We start from the raw sequence: 18,455 nt of genomic DNA on the forward strand, positions 1-18,455 counted from the left end.
ACACCTCTGGCGGCACAGGAAGTTCAACTGAACAAAAAGAGACCTTACTGTCACAATGGTTGAGACGAGTGTAGTGTGTACCATGGGCTATACACCAAATGCCTTAGACAAAGCAGCTCAAGTAATCCTCACAATAATCCTATGAGGCAGATATTTTTAGTAATCACATTTTACAGATGAGGAAACTGAGGTTTCAGACTCCAATCCAGGCACCCTGGCTCCACAGTAGTGCCTCAACCATTATACTTTATGGTGTCTATTTTAATTTCAGACCTAGAAAATTAATTTATATTTGCTACTTAAATAAGACCAGTTCTCTCCCCTCTACCCTTTCGTATTTCAAAAGAGCATCCTTTCAGTTGCATCGTGTGTGGTGTTCAGGAGGCTGAAAGAAGAAAGTGTGATGGATGGACTCTTTTGTCTTTGGACACTGAAATAATACACACGGAGGAACTCACGTTAGTAGAAATGGAGACGTCGTCCTGGACAAGAAGAGGATGAGGGTCTTGAGAATGAGGGAGGTAGGCCAAATTTTTAATTCCTGCTCTTGCTTTGGCTACTGTGTTCAAGCAAAAGACCCCAGACACTACCTATTTCAACTCCGCTTTTCATTTTTCCCACTCTAAGCGATGGAGAGGATGGCAGCAAGGCCAGGGGGCCTATGTGCAGGAAGGCTAGGGCGAAGTGGGCTTCTGGCAGAGGAAGGCAAGGCTGCCAACCCGGGTGGGGGCCGAGAGGCGCGTGGGAAGGCTGGGGCAGGGGACTGAGATGGGGATAGGGTGGGGAGCCAGAAGCAGGGGGCGGCGAGGCCAGTAGGGTTCGGGTCGGCAGTCTAGATGTGATTAGCAGACGGAGGTGGGACCCGAACCCCGGCTGAAGCTGAAACTGAAGCTGAAGAGGCGCCAGGGGCAGAGCCACCCTGTCACTACCATTTGGGCAGATCTCAGAAAGGAAGCGGGGCAGGAATCAAGGCATTTCGAAACAGGAGTGAGTAGAAAATAACCTCGAGCCCAGGGCCCGGGTGGTGGCAGCGGCGGGGAAGGGGCCCCGCGAGCGAAGGGGCTGCCGAAGTGGGTCCGCTCCGCGGGGAAGCCCAGGACAGAGCGCGGCGGAGGCTCGCGCCGTGGTGCGGGGCCCTGAGGCCGGGCGGCACCCACCCGCCAGCGCCCCGGCCTTGCGTACCTGAGGCGGCCGCCTGGCTCCCCTCCACTCCCTGGCAGTCCCCGACGCCGCCAGCCGACCCTGGGCGGGCTGTGGGGCTCCAGGAGCCCGGCCCCTCAGCCGCCTGCAGGTCAGACATCTGCAGCCCGCGCACGGAGCTCTCCGCTGCCAGCCGCGAGTGGCTCCGGAAACAGCCGAAGGCCGAGCGAGCGCCGAGCACAGCCGAGCGCAGCCTGCAGGCCGGAAGAAGCGGCGCGGCGGCCGCTTGAAAAGCTAGCTGACCCAGGGGCGGCCACAGGAGCTCTGGCCCGCCGAGGCTGGCTATGAGGCCGCAGGGAGGGTTACTGCGTGCTTCTGACAGACGATTTTTAAAGTCAGGGCTTGAAAGAACAAACAAAACCTGGGGAAGAGTCAGGAAGACACTGCCGGAAATCGTGGTATCCATAGAGACGCTATCGGAAGTTGGGGTTGCTAGGAAGCCGTGGCGCGTCTGCTAAGCTGCAAATGGCTGAAGTCCCGGAGGACTATGATTCCGGCCCAGATGAAGATGGAGAGCCGGAGCCTGAGAGGCCTGAACTGCCTGGACTTCATAAATTGTATGAAAATGCCGAACCAGACACCATGGCAAAGGCAGACTCGAAGCTACCAGCAGAGATTTACCAAGAGCCACAGCCAGAGACCGAGGAAGAGGACTTCAAAGAGGGGGAGCCAGACAGTGCTAAGAACGTGCAGCTGAAACCTGGCGGGACGTCCCAGGAAGGAATTGCCAAGGAGTCCAAGAGAGACGTACCAAGCGAAACTGAACCAGGGATACACCAAGAGGTAAAGTCGGAAACATCCAGAGAGATGGGAGAGTTTTTCAAAGATTTGGAGGCCCCTATGGATGAAACGCATAAAGAGTCAGACCTAGAGCCACCAGAGGAGGCTAAACCAAATGTTACAGAGGATGTGTTCCTAGAGTCAGCTATGGAAACAGATCCAGATCCAGTGCCACCAACGGAAACCATGTCTGAGGTTTCGGGGGCCACAGTCACAGAGATAAATTTAGAATTACTAGAGGAGGAGACTGAACCGGGGGTTCCAGAGGAATCACTTAGAGTGCAACATGAAGAGACAGGTCTAGAGCCTCCAGAGCAGACCAAACCAGATTTTCCAAGTGAGAAACCAGGAGAATCACTTGAAGAGACAGATCTTCAGCCACCAAAGATGACCAAACCAGAGATTCCAGAGGAGACACAAAGAGAGTCAACTGAGAAGAAAAGGACAGAGCCACCCAAGCAGGCTAGACTGGAATTTCCGGAGAAGGAACCAAGAAAGTCTAGTGAGGAGGCAGGTCTAGAGCCTCCAGAAGAGACTCAACCAGAGGTTCGAGAGGAGATGCAAAGAAAGGCAACTGAAGAGAAAGGGACAGAACTACCTGAGCGGACTAAACCAGACTTTCCAGACCACAAGCCAAGAAAGTCTACTGATGAGAACGTTCCTGAGCCACTAGAAGAGATCAAATTAGAGTTTCCTGAGGAAGAATCAAGAAAACCAAATGAGGAAACAATTCTAGAACAATCAGAAATGATGAAACCAGAAAGTCCAGAAGAGATAAGAAAGTCAAATGAAAAAAAAAATCCACAGCCACCAGAGGAGACTGGTCCAGTGCTACCACAGGAGATCAACCCACAAGTTGAAGAGAAAACACAAACAAAGCCAACTGAGGAGAAAATTCTAGAGTTACCAGATGAAACCAAACCAAGAGAGACACATGTAGAATTTTCCAAGGAAGACAGGCCAGAACCAATAAAGTCTAAGTATTCTGTAGGAAACGATGAGCTAGAGCACCGTGAGCCTAAAAGAGGAAAGTTGTCACTAAGTGACGAATTTAGAAAAGAATATTATGCATTAGGATCTCTCAGAGAAAGTGAAGAATCAATTGGTACACATGATGAGTTTTTGCAACCACTCCAAAAATTGCTTAATGTCAGTGAAGAATGCTCATACTCAGATCCCTCAGAGTCTCAGACAGAATTAAGTGAGTTCATTCATGAAAAGGAAGTTGTAGATTTGTCCCAAGAGTTGAAGGAACGGGTCTCTGAAGATGATGAAACCCAGCCAGAAAAAGGGACTGAGTTACAATTTGAGCATCTTAATTGGGATCCAGAGGAAGTTGCAGAGTGGATTAGCCAGCTAGGCTTCCCTCAATACAAGGTATACAAAAATAAGATGTTTTGAAATCACATGCTGTCATCCGTCTACTTCTTATTCCTTCTAACCTGGCCTGAGCTCTTACCTCTTTACCGGAAGGAGTATCAAAAAGTCCTGGACTGTGGTAGAGGTAACTTGGATTTTAATTTTGGCCTTGCCACTGATGTATATTTGTATTTTGGGAGAGGAAGGGAGGGTCACATCGGTTTGTTTTTCCTCTTCTAGTGATTACACTTCTCTGCAATCCTTGAATAAAAGACCAAGAGGAGTATATAGACCTCCTTTCTTTTTTTTTTTTTTTTTTGAGACACAATCTCACTCTTGCCAAGGTTGGAGTGCAGTGGCACGATCTCGGCTTACTGCAAGCTCCACCTTCCCCAGGTTCACGCCATTCTCCTGCCTCAACCTCCTGAGTAGCTGGGACTGGGACTACAGGCGCCCGCCACCATGCCCAGCTAATTTTTTGTATTTTTAGTAGAGACGGGGTTTCACTGTGTTAGCCAGGATGGTCTCCATCTCCTGACCTCGTGATCCGCCAGCCTCAGCCTCCCAAAGTGCTGGGATTACAGGCGTGAGCCACCGCACCCGGCCTTAGACCTCCTTTCATAGAAAACTGTATTTTTAAGTAGATTTTGTTCAAGGTAGGCTTTTTGGTACTTTGTCAAGTTATTTTAGTGGCAGCTCCCTTGCTTTGAACTTGTGCTATTACTTTTTAAAGTGTCTGCCCCAAATATGTCACCTGTATCATGAGCACTTAAGTGTATTAATTCAAGTTAGCCAGTTAACCAAAACTAGTTTTAGTAAAAAGACAGTGTAAACCTCTTGTTTCACTGATGCCAACTAGGTTTAAGGCTACCACAAAACAGTACAAGATCTGACACCTTTTGTACCTACTATACTTACAAATGTAATTGAGACATGAAGAAGCACTGGTTGTACCATGCCCAAAAAAACAGTTAAAGAGCAGTGTAAAATTTAATAAAGAGCTTACATGGAAAAATTGTGCCATTATTGGGATAGAAAGTAAATTTAAGCTACTCAGGAGGCTGGGGCGGGAGGACTGCTTGAGTCCAGGAGTTCGAGGCTGCAGTGAGCTATGACTGCGGCACTGCACTCCCGCCTGGATGACAGAGTGAGACCCTGTCTCTAAAAAAGAAAAAACAAAAGAAAATAATATTTTTTTTCTCAGGGTAGAACAAACATGACTTCTTCCCTTCCTCCCCCTTCCCTCCCTTTCTTCCTTCTATTTGCAGTACATTTTTTAAGTGATGTCCTTGTTGTATTGACAGGAGTGTTTTATCACAAACTTCATCAGTGGCCGAAAACTCATTCACGTCAACTGCTCAAACCTCCCTCAGATGGGGATAACAAACTTTGAGGACATGAAGGTGAGTTGTGTCCAAAGTTTCCCTACAGAGCACTGTTAACAGTGCCACCATCTGTCTCAAACCAACCTTTTTTTCCTCCAGCCTGGCCTCCCACTTCTGTCAATGGTGTCATCATAATTCCAGTTCCTCAGGCTCACGGTGGTTGCCTCCTCTTTCTCCTTTGATCCCCATAAATATTCCAAGAACTGTCCATTGCTCCTGTGGCACTTAACACCGTCTGGCTTTTTTCATTCCCACTTTTCAGACCTTATGGCCTCATGCCTAGAACACCACAGTAGCCTCCCGCTTTTAGCCTGTCTCAATGGACCCTTTGGATTCAAGGGCCCTGCTTTTATGCTCTCACTTTCCACCTACTTATGTACTATTCAGAAACCTTCTTTGGATCCCTTCTGCTTACCAAGATAGTCTCCACTCCCTAGTTTAGAATTTAGGGCCCTCCACAAGTTCTCTCCCCTACCACTCCTCCACATGAATTTTGTGCTCCAGCCTACCACCAGGTCTAACTCACACCTTCGCAAACCTGCCTGGTGCATTCTTCTCTCTATGTCTTTGCTCAGTTCCCCAATCCTCTGTATTACTAATATGAATCTTAATCATCCTTCAAGACCAATTCCTCATTTGCATCTCCCCAAGAAGTCTTTTGTAACATTCCCAGCCCACAGTAGCCCCCATCCCGAGTTCTCATGACATTTCGTGTCTCTGACACCCATTTGGCACTTATATAACACCATATGTATTTTGCCTGCTTTGCTGCCTAACTTTGAAACAAGCTACATTAACCACTCTGAGCATCAATTTTCTAAAATCTCCAGCACCAACAGTTCATGATTATTCTCCTTTGCATAACAGTACCCTCCATTTGTAGTGCTTTGCAATTTACAAAGCATCACAAACAATCTCACGTGTAACCTCTCCTTTAGTACCCCACCCCAATAACCCTCCAAGAATGGACAGTTCTTGGCATAACCATGGTTTTGCTCAGCACACCCATGCCCAGAAATGTACCACCTCAGTGGTTTCCAAACTTGGGTCGTCTTCAGAATCAAATGAGATTTTTTGAAAAAGATACATTCCTAGGCTTCATCCTCCAGAGATTTTGATTCATTAGGGCTGGGTAGGCCCTGGAATCTCTTCCCTAGATGACTCTTCAACAGGCCTTATAACCCTATAATTCCATAAGTCATATGGTTTAGAAATAAGAAAACTACGCTTGTTAATACCTGAGTCCTTTTACTAGCAAGAAGATATAATGAAACTTTTTAAATTATTAAACATATAGTCCTAACTGAGCGTTTACTTTCTTAAATTCTGCTAATAGCTATGCTTTGCTGAGAGCTTACTGTGTTTGGGGCCTCTTATATGTATTATTTCACTAATTCCCATTTTATAGAAAACTGGGGCCCAGAAAGGTGAAACAACAAGCTATTCAGATAATACGTTTTTTCTGTTTTTTGTCTTTGTTTTTTTTGAGACAGGGTCTCGCTCTGTCACCCAGGCTGGAGTGCAGTGGTGTAACCTTGGCTCACTTCAACCTCCATCTCCTGGGTTTAAGCGATTCTCCTGCCTCAGCCTCCCAAGTAGCTGGGACTACAGGTGTGCGCCACCATGCCCAGCTAATTTTTTCTTCTAGCTGTTTTTTTGGGTTTTTTTTTTTTGAGACAGAGTCTCACTCTGTTGCCCAGGCTGGAGTGCAGTGGTGCGATCTCAGCTCATTGCAACCTCCACCTCCCGGGTTCAAGCGATTTTCGTGCCTCAGCCTCCCAAGTAGCTGGGACTACAGGCGCGTGCCACCACGCCCAGCTAATTTTTGTATTTTTAGTAGAGATGGGGTTTCACCGTGTTAGCCAGGATGGTCTTGATTTCTTGACCTCGTGCTCTGCCTGCCTCGGCCTCTCAAAATGCTGGGACTACAGGCGTGAGCCACCGCGCCTAGCCTAATTTTTGTATTTTTAATAGAGACAGGGTTTCATGATATTGGCCAGGCTGGTCTCAAACTCCTGACCTTAAGTGATCTGCCGGCCTTGGCCTCCCAGAAGTGCTGGGATTATAGGCATGAGCCACCACGCCCGACTTATATTCAGATAACAAGTTTAAGAGCCAGGATTTAAGTCCATCTTGTGTGACTTCCCAATCCATGTTCTATTTAACTGTATTGCCTCTCTAAGTGAACATTTTTGTTACCATAAACTTCCATGTACTATAAACATTATGATGTGGAAATGATCCTTTATTTATTTTATTTATTTTTTTTGAGACAGAGTCTTGCTCTATCACCCAGGCTGGAGTGCAGTGGCTCGATTTCAGCTCATGGCAACCTCTGCCTCCCAGGTTCAAATAATCCTCCTGCCTCATCCTCCCAAATAGCTGGGATTACAGGCACGTGCCACCATGTCTGGCTAATTTTTGTATTTTTAGTGGAGCCGGGGTTTCACCATGTTGGCCATGCTGGTCTCGACCTCCTGACCTCAGGTGATCCACCCGCCTCAGCCTCCCAAAGTGCTGGGATTATAGGCATGAACCATGCCCGGCCTGGATCATTTATTATATACTTGTATTTCCAACCATGCCCTCGCTTAACTACCAACTACTGCCAGATAAATATCTTGTTCTTTTTATGTTCAAAGATAATACAGCTGTTTTTATGAACTCTAATTTCTACTTAAGGTATAATGAATTTTCTAGATAAAAATAAGGAACAGGCTGCTCTGCCTATGGAGCAGCCATAGTCCTTGACTTTCTTAATAAACTTGCTTTCGCTTAAAAAAAAATAATAATAAGGAACAGAATTAGCAAAATAGTAACCTGTCAAATTCCTGGAACATTTAAGTACCAAGAATTTCAGCTTTTTATCATGAGAAGGCATTTTTAAGAGTCAGACAATTCATTCAGCTCCCTTGGTATTCTAATTCCAAAAGTACAATATCAACATGCAGTAATAAAAATTCTAATTATAGTTTTTCTTATCTTGCGAGACACAAGAGGTTTTAAAAATCTTCTGAAATCCTCAAGAGTAAATCATGAATCCAGTGGTCTGTCCTTTTATCTAAGAAATTTGAATAAGCAAACTTTGAGATACTCATTATCACAGTCACCTCAGACAAATGTGGCCTTCCCTTGAGGTCACTAGAGTAACATAAAGACCAAGACATTCAAAGGTTACGTTAGATAAGCTTTGCTTGACACTTAGACCCACATGAAAAAGCTGATTATGGCCAGGCCTGGTGGCTCACGCCTGTAATCCCAGCACTTTGGGAGGCCAAGGCAGGTGGATCACCTGAGGTTGGCAGTTCGCCTGGCCAACATGGTGAAACTTCTTCTCTACTAAAAATACAAAATAAAAAAATTAGCTTGGCATGTTGCATGCCTGTAGTCCTAGCTACTTGGGAGGCTGAAGCAGGCGAATAGCTTGAACCTGGGAGGCGGAGGTTATAGTGAGCCAAGATCGTGCTCTCCATGAACTGCACTCCAGCCTGGGTGACAGAGCAAGACTCAGTCTCAAAAAAAAAAACAAAAACCTGATTATGCTCTAAGACACAGGATAACTTCTAGGAGGTCATACATGCTGTAGCTGTCTTCCTTACTGATATACACAGCTTTTAAAATGTCTCCATTGTACTTACAGCACCTAGTTCACCCACAATTTATCCCATAACAACAGTTAAATAGTATAGTTATCTTTTTCATGCTGAGTCTCCCATATCATCATTTATGGACTTTTGGGAGAATAGAAGGAAGGAAGAGCGAGCAGATTGCTTGAGAGTGTGGAATTCTGGACATGCTGCTAAGAATCTGAACAACATTGCCACTGTGCACCTCCTCTACAAGCCTTGCAGTTAATTTATGGCCATTTTCTGTTATCTTCTCAGCCCTTCTATGTTTAATTGGAATTCTTCTGTAAGGAATTCTTCTACATTTAATTGTCCCCTCTCTCCCATTTTTTAATCCATTCAGTCATTGATATTAGTGTGGACTTATGGATATTTATTTTTGGGGTTATAACCCAGTTCTATTGCTATTTATTTTGTTGCTCAAATTGTGCCATCTTTCACCATTGGGAGCTCTTTTAAATTGGCTCCTGTGGCCTTTTGACATGTCCTCCCTTTTTTTTTTAAAGCATCTCCTTACCTTCTGGCAATATAAGTTGCTTCAGGCTCATCTTATATTTTTCCTGCTGCAGCCCCAGAATCAGCCATGTTTCTAAGGAGCCCTGGTTGATTTTATCAGAGGATGGTATTTAGAAACCAAGACGTGGACACTAGTTGTGCTTGTTGCTACTGAGTGTCACTGCTTCTATGCACTCTTAACAGAAAGATCTAGGAAATAAATGTATATATACTAACCCATGTGTACACAAATATCTATCTTATTTCTGTATCTATCTGTGTATATACATATGTATTAAAATAAGCATGGGGGCCGGGCGTGGTGGCTCATGCCTGTAATGCCAGCACTTTGGGAGGCTCAGGCGGGTGGATCACCTGAGGTCAGGAGTTCAAGACCACCTGACCAACATGGTGAAACCCTGTCTCTACTAAAAATACAAAAAATTAGCCGGGCCTGGTTGTGCGCACCTGTAATCCCAGCTACTAGGGAGGCAGAGGCAGGAGAATCCCTTGAACCCGGAAGGCAGAGGTTGCAGTGAGCTGAGATCATACCACTGCACTCTAGCCTGGATGACAGAGTGAAACTCCATCTCAAAAAAAAGATTGATCTCTCTGATATCTCTAATCTAACATCACAGAGTTCATTCTAGCCTTCCTTCCCATCCTTCCTATCCCCAACCCCACTTGCCTTTTTTTTTCTTTTTTCTTTTTTTTTGAGATAGAGTCTCACTCTGTCACTCAGGCTGGAGTGCAATGGCGCGATCTCGGCTCACTGCAACCTCTGCCTCCCGGGTTCAAGCAATTCTTCTGCCTCAGCCTCCTGAGTAGCTGGGATTACAGGCGCCCACCACTGTACCTGGCCAATTTTTTTGTATTTTTAGTAGAGACGGGGTTTCGTCATGTTGGCCAGGCTGGTTTCAAACTCCTGACCTCAGGTGATCCGACTGTCTTGGCCTCCCAAAGTGCTGGGATTATACCCCCTTGCCTGTTTATAACTACTTTTTCTGACATTGAGAAACTTGGCTCTCCTTATATGTAAATATGTTTCCCTATGAAAAACAGATTTACCCAATAGAGTTCAGTGTTTGTGTACAGCTGTTTCTGTCTCTCGCCTTACAGTATCTAGACAAAGCACTGTTTTCTTAAAGTTACAGGTCAGCACCTTTCTTCCCCACCCCCTTCAGTGAGATTATGTCTTACTCTATAATACAGTTAGATTCATTTGTCCACAGCCTTTATTCCACCCCAACATCCTGGATTTTTTTTTTTTTTTTTTTTGAGGCAAGGTCTTGCTCTGTCACCCAGGATGGTGTGCAGTGGTGCAATCTCAGCTCAGTGCAACCTCCACCTCCTGGGCTCAAATAATCCTCCCACTTCAGCCTCCCGGGTAGCTGGGACTACAGCCACATGCCACCACACCCGTCTAATTTTTTGTACTTTTTTGAGGAGATAGAGATGGGGTTTCGCCATATTGCCCAGGCTGGTCTTAAACTCCTGAGCTCAAGCAATCCACCCACCTTGGCCTCTCAAAGTGCTGGGATTACAGGCATGAACCACTGCGCCTGGCCTCTCTTCCTGGCTTTTTAAAAGTTTGCATGCAGTAAAACCATTCTTTGTTGTGTGTAGTTCTGTGGGTTTTGACAAATGCATGCACTCATGTATCCACCACCAAAGAACCATACAGAACAATTCTGTCACTCTAGAATTTCCCTCTGCAGTCAGCCCATCCCTTTACCGTAATCCCTAATCTGTTTTTGATGTCACATAAGTGGAATCAAATAATGCACATTCTTTGGGTCCGGCTTCCTTTCCTTAGCAAAATGCATTTAAGATTAATCCATGTTGTTAGATGAATCAACAAGCAGATGTTAAGGAGACTATACATCTGCTTTAATAATGCTGGTATAGGCTGGCTGCAGTGGCTTAGACCTGTAATCTCAGCTACTCCAGAGGCTGAGGTGGGAGGAATGCCTGAGCCCAGGAGTTTGAGGCTGCAGTGAGCTATGGTCATGCCACTGCACTCCAGCCTGGGCAACAGAGGGAGACCTCATCTCTGAAATAATAATAATAATAGTGGTATAGATGGTTCATATTTTAACCACAACAATTATGTCTTTGTCTTTAGGTTTAGATCATATAAATTATAGATTCCAATTATACAAATATGCATAGTTACATACTATGAGGTAATAACCAATACACAATAAATTGGTGATGAAGCAAAACCATCAGTAGTTTACAAATAAAAGAACAGCAGCCTTTGAAAACAATGATCAACACAAGTTACAATGATAATATAGTAATAATTGTCTTCTTGAAAACCACAGGCATTGCAGGTAACTGGTTGAGGCCATGTGAAGTAGGTGTTCTGCCGTGATGCCACGCACTAAGTATAAGCTACCACCTTAGAATGTAGGATTATGAATCCTTAGAAAACTAATCATCCTCACAAATACCTATTTCCAATAATCCTTACTAACTCAAGTAATTTGCCAGTAAGTTGCTCTAAGTCATAGGCAAAAATAAAGTCTACTGCTTGTTGTTTGTTCATCAGAACTAGAGAGGCTGGGCACAGTAGCTCACGCCTATAATCCCGGCACTTTGGGAGGCTGAGGTAGGAGGATCGCTTGAGCCTAGGAATTCGAGACCAGCCTGGGCAATATAGTGAAACCCCAGCTCGATAAAAAATATTTTAAAAGTTAGCCAGGTGTGGTGGCACATACTTGTAGTCCCAGCTACTCAGCATGCTGAGGTGGGAGGATCACTTGAACCCAGGAGGTCAAGGCTGCAGTGAGCTATGATCATGCCACTGCACACCAGCCTGATTGACAGAGCGAGACCCTGTCTCAAAAAGAAAAATAACTAAAGAAAGAAATTGCAGTTTTAGTTCAATCTTTCACCTGTCAGAGGACTTCTTGTTTCATTGATGAACTTCAGACACACTTTTAAAAATCACTGAATAGGAGGAGAGATAGTCAGATTGTATTTGTTGATTTCAGTGCTAAGTGTAATGAATTGCTTTTTTAATGAAATTATTATTTTTATTAAGAAACCCCTAAGCACCAAGAGCCATAAAAAAAACCCGTATCATTTGCTGTTATAGCCCACAGAGGGAATATGAGTAGATTATATATATATACTCCCTTCCCAAAACAAAGAAAAATTCCAAAAACACATGAATGTGGCTGAGCAGCTGGCTCACACCTGTAATCTTAGCACTTTGGAGGCTGAGGTAAGAGGATCACTTGAATCCAGGAGTTTGAGACCAGCTGGGGAACATGGCAAAACCCCATCTCTACCAAAAAAAAAGCAGGGTATGTTGTCATGCATCTGTTGTCCCAGCTACTTGGGAGGCCGAGGCAGGAAGATGGCTTGAGCCTAGGAGTTCAAGGCTGCAGAGAGCTATGATCACACCACTGTACTCCAGCCTGCATGACAGAGCAAGACCTTCCTGTCTTGATAAATAAATACACACGAATGTGTAGGGAACACTTTTAATTTCTGCATTACAATACTGTGCAAAACAGTAGTGAACCCTCTCAGCCCACAGTGGGCACACAGCTCTTTTTGTTAATAATGTGTATATGACTGCAGTGTACCTCCTGGGAATACAATCTGTGAACCTTAGGGAATTTGTGAAATAACCTTTTCTATTCGGGGCATTGGAAAGGAGAATCAGGGTACTTGCTTTGGCAGCACATATACTAAAAGAGAATCAGGGTGAGATGCCTACCAAACAAGGTGCACACGTAGAAGCATGCATCACAAACAAGAAGTCTTAGAAGCCACCTGTTCATGTGTGTGTATGTGTGTGTGTGTGTTTGTTTGCTTTTGGAGACAGGTCTGTTACCCAGGCCGCCGTGCAGTGGCATGATCATGGCTCCTCACTGCAGTCTCAAACTCCTGGGCTCAAAGGATCCTCCTACTTCAGCCTCCCAAGTAGCTGGGACTACAGGCATGCAACTTCACGACTGGCTTTTTTTTTTCTGTAGCAATTTGTTTTTTTTGTTTGTTTGTTTTTTGAGATGGAATCTCTCTGCATCACCCAGGTTGGAGTGCAGTGGTGCGATCTCAGCTCACTGGAACCTCTGCCTCCCAGGTTCAAGTGACTCTCCTGCCTCAACCTCCCGAGTAGCTGGGACTACAGGCGTGCACCACCACGTCCAGCTAATTTTGTAATTTTAGTAAAGACAGGATTTTGCCATGTTGGCCAGGTTGGTCTCAAACTCCTGACCTCAGGTGATCCACCTGCCTCGGCCTCCCAGAGACATAAGCCACCTCACCTGGCCTTTGTAGTAACTTGGATCTCAGTTCTTAGAAGCCCCAACTGATAAAGATCTCAATTAGAATTCTCACTGGACAACTCAGGAGGCTGAGGCAGGAGGATGGCTTGAACCCAGTTGTTCAAGGCTGTAGTACACTATAATTGTGCTTTTGCATATCCACTGCACTCCAGCCTGGGTAACACAGCAAGACCCCATCTCTAAAACAAAACAAAACAAAACAAAAAACAAAAAAACAAAAAAAAACAGACTCCTTACTCGGAATGCCAAGGCAACTATACCCATAAATCATCTCTAGAGTCAACAAAACCAGTTCAAGTAAGATCTGAGAAACATGGCATCTTGCCTATCTAAAAGGCATTGCTAATGGGCAGTTTTATATCAGGTTTAGCATTGTCTGTGGCACAAATTTTACAGTCTTATAACTCTGACCAGTAGCTTTAAATTAAAAAAAAAAAACAAAAAAAAAAGTCCATTCCAAATACCCTTTGGCCGTGTTCTAGCAGCAATTCCATGGACTGTCGTCTCATCCAGAGGCAGAATATGAATTCAAACAGTGGTATTATAACTGACCTAGGATTAAAACTAGAATTTGAAAAGGCAATCACAATTTTTTTTTTTTTTTTTTTTTTGAGACAGAGTCTCTCTCTGTCACCTAGGCGGGAGTACAGTGGTGTGATCTCGGCTCACTGCAGCCTCCGCCTCCCAGGTTCAAGTGATTCTCCTGCCTCAGCCTCCCAAGTAGCTAGGATTACAGGAGCATGCCACCACACCTGGCTAATTTTTGTATTTTTAGTAGAGATGGGGTTTCACCATGTTAGCGAGGGTAGTCTCGATCTCCTGACCTCGTGATCTGCCTGCCTCGGCCTCCCAAAGTGCTGGGATTACAGGTGTGGCGTGAGCCACGGCCCGGCCAGCAATCACAATTTAAGCTAGGATATCAAGTGGCATGGTGCTCAATGAATACAAATTTTGTTTTACAGATGCTGAAAATTGTAGCAAAAGATATTTTAGAATACACAAGTATAAGTACTAATAAAACAGCTCGAACTTTAATGTCTGCTTTTTAGTGTTTGAGTTTTTTAGTTAAACAAATGAAGTAACTATCTGTTATGATTTTTTTTTTTTTGATGGAGTTTCGCTCTTGTTGCCCAGGCTGGAATGCAATGGCATCATCTTGGCTCACTGCAACCTCCATCTCCCAGGTTCAAGTGATTCTCCTGCCTCAGTCTCCTGGGTAGCTGGGATCACAGGCGTCTGCCACCACTCCTGGCTAATTTTTGTATTTTTAGTAGAGACGGGGTTTCACCATGTTGGCCAGACTGTTCTCGAACTCCTGACTTCAGGTGATCTGCCCGCCTCTGCCTCCCAAAGTGCTGGGATTACAGGCTTGAGCCACCATGCTCGGCCCTGAGTTATAATTTTTTTTTCTTAGTTACACATTAACTGAGCCCCATATAGACAAGTTATTTAATAACCTTCCCAGAGACAGTCATGGCTCCTAATCTGAACATATTATCTGCTCTTATGCTTGGTCAGATTGCTCAGCAAAAACAAAGAAATGAACCCATCCATGGCCATCTGATGCAAGGGCCTAGAAATGTCTTAAATGGTACTTTGAAAAGGATAATCATGACATTTAAGAAATTGGTTTTGGTAAGGTTAGGCTAGTAAGCCTGTGAATTTGTTTCATTATTTTATTTCCCCATAGAAATAAGGAATTGGCAGGGTGCAGTGGCTCACACCTGCAATCCCAGCACTTTGGGAGGCCAAGGTGGGCGGATCACCTGAAGTCAAAAGTTCGAGACCAGCCTAGCCGACATGGTGAAACCCCATCTCTACTAAAAATACAAAAATTAGCCAGGCGTGGTGGTGCGCGCCTGTAATCCCAGCTACTCAGGAGGCTGAGGCAAGAGAATTGCTTGAATCCAGGAGGCAGAGGTGGCAGTGAGCCAAGATCGTGCCACTGCACTCCAGCCTGGGCGACAGAGCAAGACTTCGTCTCAAAAAAAAGAAAGAAGGAGTTAATATTCAAGAGGCTTAGAAAACTAAATAAACCTTCTTTGATTTGGTTGTGTTTTCAGGTTAGTCTAATTAAAAAATTATCCTTGCGTTTCAGGCAATTTCTCGGCATACGCGGGAGCTCCTGGAAATTGAAGAGCCATTATTCAAACGCTCCATCAGCCTTCCCTATAGGGATATTATCGGCTTATATTTAGAGCAAAAAGGTCATACTGGGATAAAATATGATTCCTTGACTTTATCTGAATTTGTCAAAGCAGCAGGATTACAGGATTATGCTCCAGAAATAACTGCCCCTGAAGAGAATGAGGAATTACCTTGCACTGAACCACAGGGGAAATCCACTTCACAAAGCTTGAAAGATCAAACTAAATTACTTGAGGGAAGAGGTATGGTCTTTTTTGGTTTTCTTTTTCTCCTTTTTTTTTTTTTTTTTGAGACAGAGTCTTGCTCTGTCACCCAGGCTGGAGTGCAATGGCACAGTCTCAGCTCACTGCAACCTTGCGATTCTCCTGCCTCAGCCTCCCGAGTAGCTGGGATTACAGGCATCCGCCATCATGCCCAGCTAATTTTTGTATTTTTAGTAGATATGATGTTTCACCATGTTGGCCAGGCTGGTCTGAAACTCCTAACAGTTGATCTGCCCGCCGTGGCGTCCCAAAGTGCTGGGATTACAAGCGTGACCTACCGCACCTGGCCCTTTTTCTCCTTTTCATTAAGGATCAGTTAGAACTGCTGGCTTCATTCCTAGTTGTGTCTCTGACTTATGGTGCCCTCCCTTTCTTTTTGCAATTTAACCCCTTGTTAAAACAAAGATAGTCACGCTTATCTTTCTGGGTAATTATAAGAATTCCTGAGCCGGGCAAGGTGGCTCACACCTGTAATCCTAGCTCTTTGGGTGGCTGAGGCGGGCAGATCACCTGAGGTCAGGAGTTCAAGACCAGCCTGGCCAACAAGGTGAAGCCCTGTCTCTAGTAAAAATACAAAAATTAGCTGGGCATGGTGGCACATGCCTGTAGTCCCAGCTACTCAGGAGGCTGAGGCAGAAGAATCATTTGAACCCAGGAAGCAGAGGTTGTAGTGAGCTGAGATGGTGCCACTGGACTCCAGCCTGGGTGACAGAGTGAGACTCTGTCTAAAACAAACAAACAAAACAAAGCAAAACAAAATTCCAGAAAAATTCTAGTAATGCACCTTGTAGTAGGAACATGTTGGGGAAATATAATTAAAAATAAAATCTCCTGCCAACTCCGGAGAGATAATTCTTTCCACAGATGCAGAAGAGAAATATTTTTATTCTTGAATAAGCATTAAACTGTGATGCACATCACAGGCAAGCTGCTAAAGAGATTGCAAAGACAAATCTCACCCTTGTAGATGGCAGAGCAGATACAATACACGACATACATGTTAATTATCTGTGTCCAAAGGAAAAATAAAACTTCTATCTTGACAACAGACAGAAGTTACTACTTGGAGCCAGGTACCTAAGCTAAACTCCCACAGAGACAGGGAGACAAGGTACCAACCTCCTCAGTGCTCACATTTCAAAGAGATGTCTCCGTGGCCTCCAAAAAAGAGACTGTCCTGAGGTATAAAATGGCTAGAGACTTATTCAGCTTTTTAAAAGATTTACATACATCTCAAAGACATAGTAAAAGGATTTACAGTGACAGGTTCTTTAAAGGAAATGGTGGTTTTTTGTTTATTTTTTTGAGATGGAGTCTCACTCTGTTGCCCAGGCTGGAGTGCAATGGTGTGATCTCAGCTCACTGCAACCTCCACCTCCCGGGTTCAAGTGATTCTCCTGCCTCAGCCTCCTGAATAGCTGGGATTACAGGCATGAGCTACCACTCCCAGCTAATTTTTTTTGTATTTTTAGTACAGACGGGGTTTCACCATGTTGGCCAGGCTGGTCTCAAACTCCTGGCCTCAAGAGATCTGCCTGCCTCGGCCTCCCAAAGTGGGGAGATTACAGGCGTGAGCCACTGCGCCCGGCCTAAAGGAAATGTTTTACAAAAAAAAAAGTGGGGAAGTTCTCTCTTCCTTTTGGCATCAGGAAAAATTTAAAAGAAAAAAATTTTTTTAGATATGTGTGTATCTAAATATGTAAATATCTAAACATGGTTTACCACTATGAAATAGGTTCTGTGGTTTGCTTACAGGCTTTTTTATGTGGTACTTTCCAGGTCTTTATAATACAAAATTTAGGCTAGAGTCTACCCATGACTGCACTTCTCAAAAGAAATTATAGGCCGGGTGCAGTGGATCATGCCTGTAATCCCAGCACTTTGGGAGGCCGAGGCAGGTGGATCACTTGAGGTCAGGAGTTTGAAACCAGCCTGGCCAATGTGATGAAACTCCGTCTCTACTAAAAATACAAAAATTAGCCAGGTGTGGTGGTGTGCGCCTGTAATCCCAGCTGTTTGGAAGGCTGAGGCAGGATAATCACCTGAACCCGGGAGGTGGAGGTTGCAGTGAGCCAAGATTGCGCCATTGCACTCCAGCCTGGGCAACAGAGCGAGACTCCATCTCAAAATAAATAAATAAATAAAAATAAAAAAAGAAATTATAAAATATTTCTCGTTACCTGAATGGCTCCAGTTCCCCTCTAGTTTTACAGATTTAACTGCTCATTCTCTTCCTGGACTCATATTTTAATCCTGAAAACAACCATGGGCTAACACAGTCCTGAAGGACAGTGATGAACCTCCAGTTCCCTACACCAGAATGAATAGTAAAAGATGTTTTTCTGTTTTTCCACTGAGAGAAGCAAGAGTGCCTCAAATGAATATTCATGCCAAGTGTTAATATTTGATGATGAACCTAATATTTTCCCAAATTGGACTAACAAAATTGTATCAGAAACCATTCTAACACCATACCATTGCATTTGCCTGGCTCACGATTATGTAAAAAAACAAAAGGTAAATGATTAACCTAAGACCATAGTGATTTACATATATAGTGAATGGTTTTGTTCAAAAGCCCTTTAGCATTTAGCAAACAGTAGTTATGTTCTATGACAGAGCATAGTGACATCCCTGTTGTTTTCAACTCTTATAATTGACAAAAAGTATTTGCAAAACATAAAGGAAATCAACAAATTTGCAGTATAGGTCTATATTTTGCAAAATTAGTTTTAGCCATTAAATACCAGTTTTTTAAATGGTTTAAATGGGAACAGCTGTAAATAAGATAGTACCAGAACAGTCATATATAGTCAAAATAAGCATGATACAAGCCATAATTCAATTAAGATGATTTACCATACCTTCACTTCTCTATCCAAAATTGTGAGAAAA

General features: G+C 44.1%; 2 protein-coding genes across 5 annotated transcripts in view; one reads left to right on the forward strand and one right to left on the reverse strand.

Moving 5' to 3' along the window:
• The window catches only part of TMED8 (transmembrane p24 trafficking protein family member 8), a 42,343-nt gene extending 40,737 nt beyond the window's left edge, over nt 1-1,606 (reverse strand). The window contains exon 1 of one of the 2 annotated variants that reach the window (XM_004055503.5): nt 1,183-1,606. In XM_004055503.5, the coding sequence (XP_004055551.2) occupies nt 1,183-1,606 (424 nt within the window). The remainder of the gene's footprint in view (nt 1-1,182) is intronic. The other variant, XM_063698057.1, reaches the window with a different exon arrangement.
• A 59-nt stretch (nt 1,607-1,665) lies between these two features.
• Nucleotides 1,666-18,455, forward strand: part of SAMD15 (sterile alpha motif domain containing 15) — a 64,586-nt gene continuing 47,796 nt past the window's right edge. The window contains exons 1-3 of one of the 3 annotated variants that reach the window (XR_010130800.1): nt 1,666-3,484; nt 4,644-4,742; nt 15,248-15,291. Coding sequence is in view for 2 of the 3 variants with exons in the window: in XM_063698056.1 (XP_063554126.1) it covers nt 1,666-3,357; nt 4,644-4,742; nt 15,248-15,539 (2,083 nt within the window). In the remaining variant the exon portion in view is untranslated. Of the gene's footprint in view, nt 3,485-4,643; nt 4,743-15,247; nt 15,540-18,455 lie in introns of those variants that run through there. The other 2 variants (XM_063698056.1, XM_019009563.3) reach the window with 2 other exon arrangements.

This window comes from Gorilla gorilla, chromosome 15 (genome assembly GCF_029281585.2).
Source record: "Gorilla gorilla gorilla isolate KB3781 chromosome 15, NHGRI_mGorGor1-v2.1_pri, whole genome shotgun sequence".
In the NCBI taxonomy this organism is placed as follows: domain Eukaryota; kingdom Metazoa; phylum Chordata; class Mammalia; order Primates; family Hominidae; genus Gorilla; species Gorilla gorilla.